Raw genomic sequence first — 16,136 nt, forward strand, 5'->3', positions numbered from 1 at the left:
CATGTGTCAGTTCTTGGCAACTGATCCTAAATTTAGACCCTGGGGTTTCCCCCCAGCACTGGCCAAGTCATCATGCATACTAAAGGATAGTTCTCCAGACAAGCAAAATCTAAGGATTCATCACCACTAAGCCAGCCTTACAAGACATGTTTGAGAGCCTTCTTAAAGCTGAAAAAAAGGCACTCATTCACAATAGGAAAACATATGAAAGCATAAGTTACACTCGCAAAGGTAAATGTGTAGTAAGAGTACCGGATTAATCACTCATAGAGCAAGTACGAAAATTTTTTAAAGTGGCAAAAACAGCTAACTACAGCAACTAGTTAAAGGATATACAAGATAGAGGTGTAAAATGTGACGTCAGAAACATAAAACATGGAGGGAATAGATAGGAAGAACTTTAGGATGCATTCGGACTTGTTACCAATTTAATGTATCTTGTTAGAGTACGATGTAAGTTGTTGTATGTGAGCCTCATAGTAACCACAAAGCAAAAACCTACAGCAGATGCACAGAAGAAAATGAGAGAGAAATCTAAGCATACCATCAGAGAGAATCATCGAACTACAAGGAAACAGTGAGAGTAGAAAGTAACAACAAAACAGCGAAAAGACAACAAAGTGTCAGCACCAACATGCTCAGCAACAATTACCTTAAAAGTAACTGGACTAAAAACTCCTATCAAAAGGCAGCGTGCTGAATGGATACAAAAAGAAAACCATCTGTATGCTGTTTACAAAATACTTCAGGAGTGAGGACACAAGCAGACTGAAAATGAAGGGAAGGGAAAAGATATTTCGTCTGAATGGAAACCAAAGGAAAGCGGAGGTAGCGACAGGTACACATCAGACAAAATATACTTTAAAACAATGATTGTGGCAAGACAAAGCCAGGCGTTACATAATGAAAAAGGGGTCAATCCAACAAGAAGATAGCAACGTTTGCACATTTTCACGCAACGACACAGGAGCACATACATATATAAAGGAACTATAAATAGACCTAAAGAAAGAAAGAAACACACAGCACAACCATGATAGTATGGGAAGTTAATCCTACTTAGACGAGTAATGGACGGACCACCCAGAAGCACAACAGGAAACACCAGCCGGCAAAGACACGTTGGGTCAGACCGACAGGGCAGGTATGTACGGCACACGGCATCCCAGAGCGACACAATTCGCATTTCCTCCCAAGTGCACATGGAATATTCTCCAGGACGGATCATACATTAAAAACAAGGGCGAAACACAAGTCTTAACAAATTAACAAGACTGAAATCATTCCAAGCACCTTTTTCAACCACGGTAATGTGAAACAGAAATCAGTTTTGAGAAAACTAGACAATTCAAAACTACGTAGAGATTAAACGACGTGCTACTGAACAACCAAAGGGTCAACAACAAACTCCAAAGAGAAATAAAAAAATCCTCTGACACAAATGAAAACTGAAATACAACATAAGCAAAACTTGCGGACGCCGCAACTGCAGCGCAGAGAACAAATGATAATTGCCTACCTCGAGAAGCAAACAACAATCGCAAGCAACCGACCTCTCTCCCTCAAAGAACTAAAAAAAAAGAAAGCCAAAGCCCCAAGGTAGTAGAAAGAAAGAAATAACAAAGGTCAGAGCAGACATAAGTGAAACAGAGACTGAAAAGATAACAGAATGAAACCGAGAACTGGTCTACTGACCAGATAAAGCAGACCTGGGCCTGGACTCGTGCGCGGCGGGGGGAGGGGGGACCCACATAAAATGAGAAACGGAAGAGAGGACATTAGAACTGACACTACAGAAATACAAAGGTTCGTAAGAGGCTACCGCCGTCACATGCCAACAAATGGGACAATCTTGAATGAACGGGTAAATTCCTAGAGATACCTGACCTTTTCCCAAGACTGAATCATGAAGAAATAGAATGTGTGAATGGCTGATTACTGGTAAGGAGACTGAATCAGTAATCCAAACCCTCCCGACAGATGAAAGTCCAGGATCAAATGGCTTTCAATGTAAATTTTACCCAAGAGCCAAAGGATTAATGCCAGTACTTCTCAAAATCTTCCAGAAAAATGAGAGGAGAGAACACGCGCGAGCCCGTTTTACGTGGCCGGCATCATCCTGACAGCAGCGCCAGACAAGTCTGCACGAGAAAACAAAGTCGCGGGCGAACATACCCGATAACAGAGGTGGAAACACCTCCGAAACAACAGCAAACCAAATTCAACAATGCACTATAAGCATCATACCCCGTGATCAAGCTAGACATATTCCAGGCATGCAAGGATGGTTCAATATCCAAAAACCATTTCATGTGACTTACCACATTAACAAAACAGAGGATAAGCAACCTATGACCATCTCAATACAGGCAAAAAAACCCTGACAAACTTCAACATCCACTTATGGCTAACACTCCTAAGAAAGTGAGTATGCCTGGCTGGCGTAGCTCAGTGGATTGAGCGCGGGCTGTGAACCAAAGTGTCACAGGTTCGATTCCCAGTCAGGGTACATGCCTGGGTTGCAGGCCATGGCCCCCAGCAACTGCACATTGATGTTTCTCTCTCTCTCTCTTTCTCCCTCTCTTCCCTCTCTAAAAATAAATAAATAAGATCTTTAAAAAAATTTTGGTGTGTACTACTAAAACTCTGAACTTTTCAAAGGATGCTTTAGGGAATGACTTCCCCATCCTCTTCGTTACCTAAGTAAATCTGGGAACACTGTTGTAATATTTCTCTTACGCAGATCAGAGACATTTCCTGGCTAGCACAGTGCCCAACTCTCCAGGCTAAGGCTGTCGTGAGCTGGGCTGCTGTGCGGGGTCTTTAATGCGGGCAGCGGAGAGGGGGAGCAGTGACTGCCCGTGGCGCTCTCCCGGGATCACCTTCCTGCCAGGCATCGTCCCTGGTTCCTTACACGTCGGTCCAGCCGGGAGAGGCCATCTTCCTGAGGACATGCAGGTCTGCTCCCCCCAGACCAGTGCACAGCCCTCTTCCGGCTGCACTCCCAAGTGACCGCACGTGGCCGTCGGGAGTGCGAGAAGGACACCCAGGGCAGCAGGAGCCCTTCCCCGCCTGTGCTGCCTGCAGTTAAACCTGCCTTCCCTGAGCCCGCAGACATGGAACCTCTCTCAGTTGCTTCAGCAGTGGGTGGCAAAAAGCTGCAGTTATAGCTTTTCAAACCACAAGCTCAAACCGCAACATAAAAATGAGCTCCTGCTCACCACACTGAGGCTGGGTACATGGAGAGTCCTCGCTGGGCTGTGTGACCCCTAGCCAGGGGGAAGTCTGGTCGCCCCGAGCTTCCTCAGAGACCAGAAGCCCGCGGGGCAGGGGAGAGCGGGGCCGTGGGAGCCACCAGGGTCACTGGGGCTGGGGAGCCGCCACGCTCTTCCGTGCGGAGGACGCCGGCCTCGCTGGCCACACAGCGGAACCGTGTTCCTGCTGCGTCTGCTCTTAGCACTCACGTCATCGCGCGGGACCTCTCCGCAGTGCTGGGGAGTGCAGTCTGGGCCTCCGCTCAGCCCAGAGGCCCCGGGTTCGAACCTTGCGGACCCGGCAGAAACTCGGCCACCCACAACCACTCCTCCGGGAGCTCAGGCCGGCCTGGTGCGCATGCCACTCACAGCAGGGCACAGGGACGGTCTCGTAGAGACCTGTCAGTGTCACTTACCGAGATCTACAAACAGACACTTTTTCCCTGAGGCATTCTTCACAACCAAGAAGGAAAGATCACGACGGCCTGGCTGAGCCGGTCCCGGGCCCTCCAGGCCCCTGGGATCGCAGGTCCGGCTCCTCCCGCTGCCTCTCTCCTCCTCTGTGTACGCGCCGCCGCTGCAGGGCGTTCCTTGCTGAGCTGGTGCTTCGGGAAAGTGGGAAGACGCAGGGCCTGCCGTCTCTGGAACCCCACCGGCATCTTCATCATCCTCACTGGCAATGAGATGAAAAGCAGGCTGCAACACTGTTCTCACAAAATTACCTAAGGGGGGAAAATGGTGATGAACCCAGTAATTCCTTTTCCCAAACGACAACTTAGTATCTGGGCACAGATCTGCAAGTGACGACTTATACAGGAAGCCTACTGTTGCGGCTGTTTTTTGTTCTTAAAACCGAGTTGTTATCACCAACAGTAGTGTGCCTCTCCTTCCTTCCTCTTGGGCAACCCCGTACTTTCCAATTCCCATCGACAGGGGAGGGTGGTGTCGCAGGTGGACAGACTGTCCTAGGAGGCGAGGCCAATCTGAGATGCTCATGTGGCCAGCATGGGACCGTGCCTCACATCCTGTCACCAGAACCACAACTCTTGTTCATATATAAACTGACGAAAATTTATCTTCACAATCAGTGGTTAAAGAATAAAAGGGTTTTTCCTTTTCAAAAAAAAAAATGAACTCTTGTCAAAAAAAAAGAAAGAAAGAAAGGTTTTGGTTCCAAGTCAATGCTCAGAGACCCTGAGCACCTCCACCGCATCCTCCCTGAGTCAGGGCGTCAGCCAGTCTCTCCAAAGAGGCTCCCCCCCCACCTCATCCCCCACCCCCAGCCTCCAACGCCTGCTGGCCAGGGAGCACTGGTGGGCACCACCGCCAGTTCAAGGCCCCCTCCTCCTGCCCGGCCTGTAACCACTCAGGAGGTGGGCTGGGGCCTCGTGAGCAAGGTCCAGAACTAAAGCGATCGAACACATGTAGTATATGTCAACGTTCATTCTCGGGGCTCTGAGTATCAGTGGTCCGGCAGTCACCAAGACCAGGCCGTATGACAACCTGGCACGTCTTCAAATTGTCACAATCAGTCAACCCTCAGCTCTCCAACACCTCTGTTCTCGACGAGTTTGGGTCTCGAGTTCGGGTCTCGACTCTCTGCCCAGCAACCCTCTCAGGCCGACATCCGTATGTCTCTCGGGCAGCAGACAAAGATTCGGTTTTCGAAAGAATCGCTTCTTGAACAGTTTTCCAAAACAAATTAAGTTCGAGTACCGAAGTTCCACTGTCTTATTTATACCATAAAAATCAAGTAATCTGGTTCGACCGCTTCATGTAAACAATACTAGAGAAAGGCAATACTGTAAAAACAACTTTAATTTTAATCTTTAAAATGTTAATCTTTAAAATGTTGGCCCTGGCTGGCATAGCTCAGGGGGTTGAGCGTGGGCTGCAAACCAAAGTGTCACAGGTTCGATTCCCAGTCAGGGCACATGCCTGGGTTGCAGGCCACGGCCCCCAGAAACTGCACATTGATGTTTCTCTCTCTCTCTCTCTCTTTCTCCCTCCCTTCCCTCTCCAAAAATAAATAAATAAAATCTTAAAAAAAAATAAAATAAATAAAATGTTAATCTTTGATCTATAGCTTGGGTGTGCCACTTTATTTACCAGACAGCTAGAGCCCTTAAGTCAGAAGACACACACACATGTTCCAAATTTTAAAGAAGTCTTCCTCCAAATTACACTTAATTACTCCCCTACTCAAAGAAACAAATCTACTGTCTTACAAAACACGAAACATCAAAATGAAAGCAAAAGCACTTTGTCCTTGCAATGATGCACAGACGTGGCCATCTCTGGAAGGAGAGATAGCTGAATGCTGAGTGGAAAGAAATCATGCACGAGGTATCAAAGGACAAGGAAGCAATAGGAACATGAAACGATAAAGTGCATTTCCCTGGAAGTGCAAGATTGTGTCTCCGTGATGGCAGCCAATAGGAGAAGAGAAGCCGGGACTGCAGAACCAGCCACAGAGGCAGCACTCAGGAGGCTGCGCTGGCCTCGGACCTTGGGCAGCAGGCTCACGTGGGTGGGGCCCGGCGCTAACTGCCCCGCCCTCTGCGTCCCCTCCCCAGTGTGCCACCCTCACCGCATCATTCACACGGGGGCAATGCCACTGCTGGAAATAACCGAAAAGAAGGTATTGGTCACAGAGATTTCAAGTCCGTTGGCAGGCTGGTAGGATAGTATCTCAGGCAGACCCAATGGCTACATTTTGCCAACACACCCTAATTCCCCTTTCTGAAAGGCTAACAGTAGGAACTTAAAATGTCACCAAGAGATACAACGATGCAGGGAACCGAAGGGGAAATTCTGGACTGTTCCGCATCTCTGATTTCTGGCGCTGGCCCTGCATAACTTCAGAGGAAGAGCCCTCAGACAGCAGGCCACCGATCAGACCTGATCGTGCCTCTCACTGCGGCCACACCAGACCCCTGCTGCTCCCTGAGGGTCACAGCTGCCTACCTCTGCACCTTTGCGTCTGCTACTCCGACAGCAGAGCCTCTCTCGCCTTGGTCTGGATGAGGAGCTTGACTGAAAGCCCAGCTTGAATGCATCTGCTTCCAGCAGATATATGTGGCAGGGAATGCTAATTATCTGGCAAATTCTATTCTCCCTCTTCCCTAGCAACCCGTCTCCATTTTTAGCCTTGTGGTAGGAGTTGCAGAGCAGACTCCGGGGGTAAATAAGAACCCAAGAAATATCTTGCTTAGGACTCTGCCTCCAACCGTGCAGCAGGGCCCACTTAGTAGTCAGCCATGTGTTCAACAACTGTTCTTTAAATGCCTACTTGCATTTATCGTTCCTGCCTCTGCCATTACGTTATTAATATTATTGACAAAGATGGTATTGTGTAACAAGCGCTAAAAATACCATAGTGAGTAAGCAGCAGTCCCTGCCCCCAGACGTTCGGTGGGACAGGCTAGAACAAAAACCAGGAAATTACCTTAGGAAGTGGTAAGTGCTTTGACACAATAAGCCCGGGTGCTCCCTGAAGCCCAGAGGACACGCTGACCTGCCTCAGTCTTGGGTTCGAGAGAAGTGGCTTCTCAGGGAATGACATCCACCCTGAGTCCCAACAGACCAGGTGAACTGGAGGCAGCACGCCCGTTCGGACCGCGACACCAACACCGCAAAGGCCCACGACCAGAGAGCGCAGGGCCCCGCTGGGAGCTAAGTCAAGGGCGGCGTGAAGAGGGGCGGCTGCTGAAATGAGGCTGAGGCGGGGGCAGTGGGCCTCCCGTGCACACTAAGATGAGCAGGCGTTTTCCTGAAGGCAATGAGCTACCCTCGAAGGGTCTGAGACACCCTGGTGGGATCATCCGATCGCTAGCTGACTAAGTGAACGGAAGGAAGGACGTACAGAGGTCAAGGACCACACCACTTCTACTCGGGTAGCTGGGCGGTGGGTGGCACCACTCACCAACGTCCACGTCACAGGAGAGACAGCAAGTTCAAGGGGAAAGTTGAGGAGTGCGGTCTAGGATGTGTGGGGTCTGGGATGTGGGGTCCGGGGTGCCGGCGTGGGGACGGTTGCCAGCCGGTGACTGCGTGCGTCTGTGTCAAAACCGTCATCGTGGCTGAAGACGACGTTCGGACAGTCATGGACACAGAGATGGTAACTGGAGCCATGACAGCGGGTGGCCAGCGAGGTCATGGATGGAGAAGCCAGAGGGGCAAGGACGGGTTCTGCAATCACCAACAGCTAAGGGCTGGGAGGGCCCAGGGGGTCGGGTCGATGCGCAGCTGAGCGAACGGAAAATGGGGAGGAAACGAGGAACCCCGGGCGCAGGGTGCACCGGGTTGCTGACTTCCGCGCCAGCCCTTGGAGACTAGGTCCACGCCTTTCACCCCGGGCCCCTTGCGATTGTCAGGCCTGTGGCTCTGAAATGGATCACCTGTTACCTGCACTTCGGTGACCTGGCTGCTGTTTGCATTTAGGAACATGTGCTCAGGCCCTGCTCAATAAACACCCAGGGTTTTGACTTCCGTGAATCCCAGCTTTTGGTGTTCCTGTTCTTCCTACTTGTTTCCCTTTGGACTGACTTCCTTTTACGCCCAGGACTCTACATTTCCGATCCCGAAACAAGTACTCTGAGTACATTTTCAGGCTGACACACGGAGGCTCCTCCCGAACCCTCGGGCTTGATGTGGAGCAGCAGACAAGCCTGCCCGGATGTGGCCTGCGCGCCAAGCCCGGCTCTCAGACGCTGAAAGCTAAGGCTCCCGCGGAGGTCGGAATCCCGGTCGGTCGGAGGCATCGCAGGTAAGACCTGAGTCAGGCCTCTCGTGCGTCAACCAGAGAGAGCACTGCGAACCGACTCCTCCTCCTCCGGGCGCAGATGCCAGCAGCAGGGCACGCCGGCCACCCCAGCCTCTACACCTAGGGACGCCGCAGGCGGGCGAATGGGTCTCAAAGGGTTCTAGAACAAGAAGACGGTCTAGGAGGAGTGAATAGGACCCTAAAAATGTGAGCAGTCACATTTTATTTTTTATGAAAGGTTACCAACCATGAAACCGAACAAATACTTGCAAAACTTACGAAGAAAAGGGGACTATGAGCTTCTAATATAACTCCACGACTGTTTAAAAAGCAGCGTGCTTACCAACGTGGATGTTATCTTTAAACGCCACATCATGGAGCTGGAATATCAGGTGGCGGCTGAACTTGGCGTCAGTGCTGGAATCTAAGTTGAAAACGTCTTTGGCTGAACAGTTAACCTCGTACAATTCTTGAAGTGCTCTACAAACATGCTGAAAAACACAAGTACCCCATAAATAATATTTCAAAGTTTCTTTGAAAATTTTCCCATGAGAAAAATTCAAATATCTTGGTATAATTCATTTTTAAATTTTCTTTAATTTAATTTTATTTTTCACTCCTATTTTATTTTGATTTACTATCAGAACATTTATTATACAATTTTATTAAATTGCTTATGTATCAAATTATATATATTTAAATTATGTCTTACTTATTCAAAATCCATAGGCTCTCAGGATTAAACACCTCTTAGAATTTGAATAATTTCACATACACATTAATCTCCTCTGAAGTCACAATAAAAAATAATTTCTTTTTAAGCATCTCTTTAAATGTCACCTGAGTTACAAAGTCACTAGTCCTATTGTTTATCATTCTAGTGTTCAGAAAGTTCCTCGAGCACCTGGAGCCCAGATCTGCCTCCCAGAAAACAGCCTCTGCAGCCAGGAGGCGCTGGTGTCGAAGGCAGTTTTGCGCTGCAGGAAGGCAACAAGTCTCCCTTGGTTTCCCTCGGGTCCGGAGCCCGAGACCTGGGGTCAGACAGATCTGGGTTTGAGTTCCGGCTTTGCCACTGAACAGCTCTGTGACCTCGGTCAAGTGCAGACCTTACCTTCCTCAACTGCAAAGGGGGACAATACTAGGGCCTAGCTTTCGGGATTGTGCTAAGGAGGAAAAGAGAAGGTGAGGGCCAAGAGTCTGCCCAGCGCCCGGCTCACGTAGCCGCTCAGAAGCATTAGCCGCGCAGCGAGGAGACAGGCCGCTTCTCCTGAAGCCTCGGCCTTCTCACCTGCAAAGAGAAGTCACTAAAAACGAAGACACTAGAACATCCAGGGCTAAAGGTGTGTGGACTGCCAGGCACGTACATACCTAACAGCTCTGCGACAACTGGTATTTATTAATGCTGCCTGGGCGTCATTGCAACACTCCCCCACGCTCTCGGATCCCTACTACTGTCTTCAGTAAATGCTCACTTCCTCAGAGAAGTCGTCCCCACCGACGTCCAACCCCCCCATAAACTTTCTCTCTACTTGTTGTGCTTACACAGCTACAATTTCATGCTGATTTGCGACGATTTTGACATCCATTTCCTCTGTACCACCAAGGCTATAGCTCACTATCTGTTCTCTCCTGCTATTGTAGAAATGGGACCCTGATTAAAGACCATACTTCCCAGACTCCCTTGCAGTGAGGTGCAGCCACGTGACTACGTTCTGGCCAATGGGATGTGAGCAGAAGGAAGGAAAGTGGGAAACTTCTAAGTTATACCTTAAAAGGCAGGCAGCAAGGGGCCCCTTCCCCATCTCCTGCTGACTACCATGCGGACTTAGGGATGGCGAGGAGCCATCCTAAACAATGTGAAAAAGGGCACTGTCTCAGGAATAATAAAGCAACAAGCCTAGCCTCTAGTAAAATGAAGCCACATCCAGATACCACATGCGAAATAAATTTCTATCTTGTTTAAGCTTTGTTTACTCTTGTTCACACTTTAACAACTGTAATAAAATAAGTCCTCACTTCCATAACACATACACTTAAACTGTAATCCAAGGAGACATTTAAATTTATTTTTGGGGTCCAATGATTATTTTAAGAAAACTCTAACTTTTTGCTGTTATTATTTTGTGAGTGAGGGACTTATGTGTATTTCTTCTGCTTCAAAGCCAGAAGAAAACTCACATAACATGACTTAAAAAAAAAAACGGTATTTGCGTACAGTTTTCAAATAAATTGAAAACAAAGCATGTAAAGACCCAACATAATCAGCAGGTGCGCTTTGCCGACTCCCGGCCCTGCAGCAGTACTTCCAAAAGCCACCTCCTTCACAAAACAAACCAGCTCTCTCGCTCTCGACACCAGGAAGTTCCAAAGGTCGGGGGCCGTGAACCAAGGACTGGGGACAAGGGTCAGATGTATGTGAGAAACACATGTTGATTACCCGAATGATCAAATATATACGAGTATTTCTTACAAATCACCGTATCGCATGGTGCAAGACAAAACAAGTTCCAAAATTCCCGACAGCTCAAAAATTCAGATACTATTTTTAATCAATGTTTTCTCATAGTTCATCTCAATACCCAGTTTTTACAGTAACATGCTATAAAAACTCGGTATTTACAGTGCGGCTATTACTTCGCCTAATCTTTAGCAGAGTCGTAAAAGTCGTTTTACTTAGGACGTAAAACAGAAAAGTCCTCCACTGCCACCTTTGTCAAAGCTCTTTTTTACTGGACATAGTAACATTACAAAACATATGAACACAAACGAAACCTTCCTCCTTAAAGCAGGAGGAGCAAGAGAAACACAGAATCTATATACCACATGGGTCGGATTAACTTAATGAATAAGAATAAAAAGAGAGATGGATATAAGGAAAAAACCCCGAGTCTGCCATTTACCTCAATGAGTAATGCAACCATCTTCTTTCCATCCGCTCCTGGATTGGCGAGTTTGTTAAATTCCAAATCAAAATAGAGCTTGCAAACGGCATTTTCAGGAATCACTTCGTAGCAGTGCAAGAGATTTTTTCTGAAATGAGTAGTTGATGATTGTTTAGGTTTATATCGTGTACCTTTTAAATCACAGAACTTGATCTTGTATCTCCAGATGCTGCATTAACGGTTCTAATGACACACAAACGTGACGCAATGACAAGGTGGAGTGGACAACTACTCACACAGGTTTACGGACCACAGGGTTAGGAGTTTCCAACAGACAGACCTGACAATAACCTTCTGTGCCATTACTGAACAGGAAAAACATGTCCGCCTTCACGCTGTCATTCATTCACTGCTGTCATAGAAATGGAACCCTGATGAATTTGCTATTGTGTCACACTTCCATGTTTGTTTTTGGTGCCGCCATGAAGCCAATTTTGTTTGAGAACTTTCTGTGTCAGACTGGATCCAAGAATTACATATTCTTGGGATCCCATGAACTTCCGAATGAGAATTTTTAATTGACCCATTTTCATGGGGAAAATAGTATTTTACGCATTAGCTAACAACCTTTGGCCCCCACCAGACTTGAGAGAGCTGTCAGGGCTCACATTTGCAGGTACATTCTGCAGCTTCCAGAGGCACGACTGTGCCAAGGGGTGGTAAGAACAGGTGCTGACGCACTAAGTAAATGATGGCTTGTGCTCAGCGGGGTCTGCACGGTTTCCTGCCCAAATCTGAACACGGAAGAGCGATGAGGAAACTGTGTCATCACGTGGCAGAGGCAGCACAGAAACTCAAAACACACGATTTTTTCCTTCCACCACCTGGCGAGATCTTCCAACGCGGCTACGACAAGGAAGCGCCACAGTTCAATCCTAACAGCAAAGGGGCAGTGACCCATCACTCACGTGCCTGAGAACCGTCAAGGCCAAGTCAGCCCGACTTCCTGTCAGACGCAGTCCTGGACCAAGGAAATGTAACCGCCGTGGGCTGTCCTTCACAAACCACTCACCGGGATTTGTAATAAAACCAAAACTGCACGTAGGTGGTCACGAGGTAAATGCGTTGTCCTTCGCCCACTTCGTGTTCCAAAGCGAACACGTGAACGTCCTTTACAAAACCAAAAATATTCAAAAGTCAATAAAATGACAATCTAAAATCAACTATAGCTATTAAATGTTCATAAAGAACTTACTGTTCACATTTTCAAACACTGGAAATTGAACATTTGTATTACTAAAAACAACAGTAATAACCACTAGACCTATGGCAATCAAAATATAGTTATTTGTACTTACTTTTAGTCACTCAAGTAATATATGTTCGAGGCAAAAATAATTAGAATATTCAAATTAAAAAGAAAACAGAGAAATATCAGTTTTCAATCAGTCTAGTTTGACTACTATAATTTTATTGGCTGGTGTATGAAATTAAACTTATTTATAAAACTAAACTTTACAAATGAATGTGCTAATATTAGCAAACTGTTTAGTACACATAAAAACACGTGGTAACCAATTTTTTTAATGGAATATTTGTAAGTCAATCTTAAAAGCTTAGAGGAAGTGTCAAAATGCTTAACTTGAACAAGTCACTATAAATTGTCTTTCCTATGAGAAACCAATCTTTCTAAAGTTAATCGCTGTGGAACTTGATATGACTGTCTGCGTCTGCTGCCATAAAGAGTTCCCTCCAGTACAGGGATGCTCAGATTAGGGACTGACTCTGCTGTCCCTGAGGGGCTGCTCCCACTTAGCTCACTGTAGCTGCTGACCCTGTGCGGGAACTAAAGCTCCATTTCCATGAGTGAGAAATCAAGGGAGGGCGAAGTTGCTTAACCCTATTAAAAGCCTTACGACAAATTCTATAGACTGGTGATTGGTTAAGTCCATTGATCATACTCCTCTGCACATCTTTTATGAATCTGTCAGTATTTTAATTCCCGATCACCCGAATTTGGTTTACACGGAATGAGCACGAGAAGTGTTTCTCACATTTCCTAAATCATTCGGATAAGATCTGAGTTTCTCCTTACCAGGCAACGAAGGCTCCCCTTCCGAGTTTGTACATAGTGTCGACGATCAGAATCACAATATATTTGTGCTACATTTCACACCTATATCTTTTCACTACACAGTTGACCCTTGAACAAGGCGGGGTCAGGGCGTCAACCCCCACATAGTCGAAAATCTGGATAACTTTGGACTCCCCGAAACTTAACTACTGTTGACTAGAGGTCTTACCAATAACAAAAACGGCCGATCAACACCTATTTCGTTCATGTACAGGCACTCCTGTTGCCCTTCACAGCTGTGTGCTTTGCAACCAGAGGCAAGGAAGGCCCTGCACCACCGGGAAAGATTACTGCAGCGTCGCTGAAACGCTCGCTTTCCATGGTAGTCTAGGACCGAATGCACCATATCTGAGGCTGCTGGTAGTACGTACCGTATTCTTACAATTATAAGGTAAGTGAGGGAAAGACAATATTAGGAAAATTATAAAAGGGAGAAAATATATTTACAGGGTACACTGAAAAACAATCTCGGAACGAGTGAACCCGCACAATTCAAACCTGCTCAAGAGTCAACTGTACGTCCTTATGCTCCCCAAAGCGCCCCCAAACCGAGTGATGCGCAATGCACATCTGTTTTTGGTTATTTTTGAGCACTACGCCCTCTGGGAGTGTAGCTGGCATGTAGCGAGCACTTCTCCCCACTTGCTCGATGTGTCGGAAACCGTTAAAGGTAAACCCACTCTACGACTCCGAAGCACCAAAGGAGATGAAAGAAAGATGAATACGCAGGCTTCCGCACTGTGATGTAAGTCCTGGAGCCTATTAAAGCTAAGCTATGACACTGGACACATTTTCACTTCCTTTTGTTCAAATTCAATTCTCCATTCCCTAATTTCATGCTTAACAAATCTCACACCCCACTCCTTCACGTCCTTGTATTCCTGTGAGTACTGTTTTAGTTTTACTCTTAAAAACTCATTCTATTATTTTTTCAGTCCATAAATATGGTCGCCCTTTTCGAAGCATTGCTTCGTTTAAATGTTTTAAAACTAACTGGCACCAGGTATATCATCCCTTTTCACTATTCACGTAAACTACATGGCTAATGATTCACAAGGGATACTTTTCCTAAACCAGGTGATACTAAGATTGCAATTAAATTCTTTTGGTCGATACGTGGCCTGAAATAAACAGCAACCATAGGTTTGTTTTTTTTTTTAGAAATTTTAAATTTCTAAACTATTTCTTAGGAGATGAAAAAGTTACCTCTTTACAGCTTTTAACAAAATTGAAAGCTTGAGCTTGCCGAGGAAACAGTTCCCAGACGGGGGCCGGGTCTCCCAGCTGGGACAGCCTGGGTCTGTACACTGAGGGCAGCGGGTTCCTCGCGAAACACGATGCTTGCTCTTCGATCCGCTTCCGCTTGGCTTCCCACTTTCTCTTCATGGTTCAGAAGTATGGGGAGACGGAATGCTATCCCGTGTACGGTCTCTATCTCAGTTACTATAAAAACAAACAAGGACATCCGCATCTTTGTTCAGAATGTACTTTGTTTGGTGAAACTTCAGAACTCATTTCCTAGTCTGCTCTCTCTTTTACGTTTTGCCTGAAGTTTTAAGGTAAATGAGATCGGAACTGGGTGCTCGAAATCTTTAGACCCTGGCTCTTCCATCTAATAGTGCTATGGTTTTGGACACGCTAATGAAGCTCCCTGAATCTTACTCAGCTGCACAATGAAATCAGTATCTTCTTGAATACTTTATGTAGCTGCCTTGAGGACAAATAGGATAAGACATATGAAAAGGTTGTGTAAATTACAAAGCCTCATGTAGATGTGTTTTTGTGTCATTGTGGTTTTTATTATAACCATTTTCTTGCATCAAGTGCTACCTTCCCCAGCTGGTGCTACTTACTACCTTGGCCATCACCCTTGTGGTATTATTTGTGGGTGCAGAGTTCACTTCCGGGCTCCCCAGGGCGGCTCTTAGCTGCCCTTTCCTGTTTCTGCTCATTGCTCTTACCTCTCAACACGACTGTTAGTTGGGAGGATAACTCAGTGTGCAAATGGGAATCACAATATTGGCTAGTCTTGCTTTGGGGTATCGACAGGAATCATAAGTATGACTTTAAAAAAGAATAAATAAGTCTTTACTTATGTCTGTTAATGTAATGACTGTATTTTGGGGTAAGTCGTGAGACTTGTGTAAGCCACATGACTTACAGTCATATGAAGGACTGTATTTGAACTCTTGTTTACTAATGTTTTTGTTTGCATGCAATGCTTTCACATTAGCCATGCCAAGTTCAGGAGGCCAGACAATCCTTTTCCAACTTGGGATCATGGTTTATTTACAATGGAAAAAGGAAAGGTTTTTATAAGGCAGGATGCAGGGCGGGGAGTTTCCATTGTAGACCAAAAAGGCCACAAACTCTCTGCCATTCTTCTCCTTGAGAGAGGCCACCTGAGCCCATTCCCACCCTGACTCTGGGCTTGGCCACGTCACATCCACGGATGCGAAGCGGAGGTTGAGTGAGTGCTTTCGCCTTGCTCTGGGCCATCTTGGAGTCCTCCCTTGCAACTGGCGCACCGTTAGCTCCAGCCTCCTAGAGGATAAAAGGCACCCAGCTAACAGGCAGCACCAGCGATCAGCTATGTGAGCTAAGCCATTTTGGGTTATGCAACCACCGAAGTCCCTCATGCAGGAGCCAGCCCAGGTGAGTTCGGGTGGGCCCTGCCCACTCAACCCACAGAACTGTAAGAAAAAACACCCCCAAAAACTAAGCCAGTAAGTTTGGCCTGGTTTTTACACAGAAATACATAACTGAGAGAGTTTCCCTCTTCATTACTTTTATCTACGTCCTAATGTTTCTATGTAAAAAACACATATATTCGTGGGTGGTTTTTTTTTGAGTGAAATAATAATATATACCAAAGCATTTGAGGGTAAAATTCCTATTTACCTTTGGCAATGTCTTTCCAGCACTTGTACTTACCAAGTTGATAAATATTCTCTTGAATTTTAACTGAAAGCTCTCCGACAACACAAACTCATGGGTAAATAATATATTCCCTGGAAGAAAAGAACGGAATCACCTTAAAAGATTAAGAGAAGGCAGGAATGTCATGACGTGGTTAGGAAAAAAAAAAAGACATTATTCAT

The 16,136-nt window shown here is 46.3% G+C and overlaps 1 protein-coding gene across 1 annotated transcript in view; it reads right to left on the reverse strand.

Moving 5' to 3' along the window:
- The window catches only part of PRIMPOL (primase and DNA directed polymerase), a 32,960-nt gene that overhangs the window by 13,341 nt on the left and 3,483 nt on the right, over positions 1-16,136 (reverse strand). Inside the window, exons 2-7 of the mRNA XM_045821220.1 lie at positions 15,970-16,046; positions 14,242-14,478; positions 11,974-12,071; positions 10,920-11,049; positions 8,363-8,510; positions 3,671-3,976 (exon numbers count right to left, since the gene is read on the reverse strand). Of these exons, the coding sequence (XP_045677176.1) occupies positions 3,671-3,976; positions 8,363-8,510; positions 10,920-11,049; positions 11,974-12,071; positions 14,242-14,421 (862 nt within the window). The 5' untranslated portion in view covers positions 14,422-14,478; positions 15,970-16,046. The remainder of the gene's footprint in view (positions 1-3,670; positions 3,977-8,362; positions 8,511-10,919; positions 11,050-11,973; positions 12,072-14,241; positions 14,479-15,969; positions 16,047-16,136) is intronic.

The sequence above is a fragment of the Phyllostomus hastatus genome, unplaced genomic scaffold, assembly GCF_019186645.2.
Source record: "Phyllostomus hastatus isolate PE091 unplaced genomic scaffold, TTU_PhHast_1.1 phas_scaffold_46, whole genome shotgun sequence".
In the NCBI taxonomy this organism is placed as follows: Eukaryota; Metazoa; Chordata; class Mammalia; order Chiroptera; family Phyllostomidae; genus Phyllostomus; species Phyllostomus hastatus.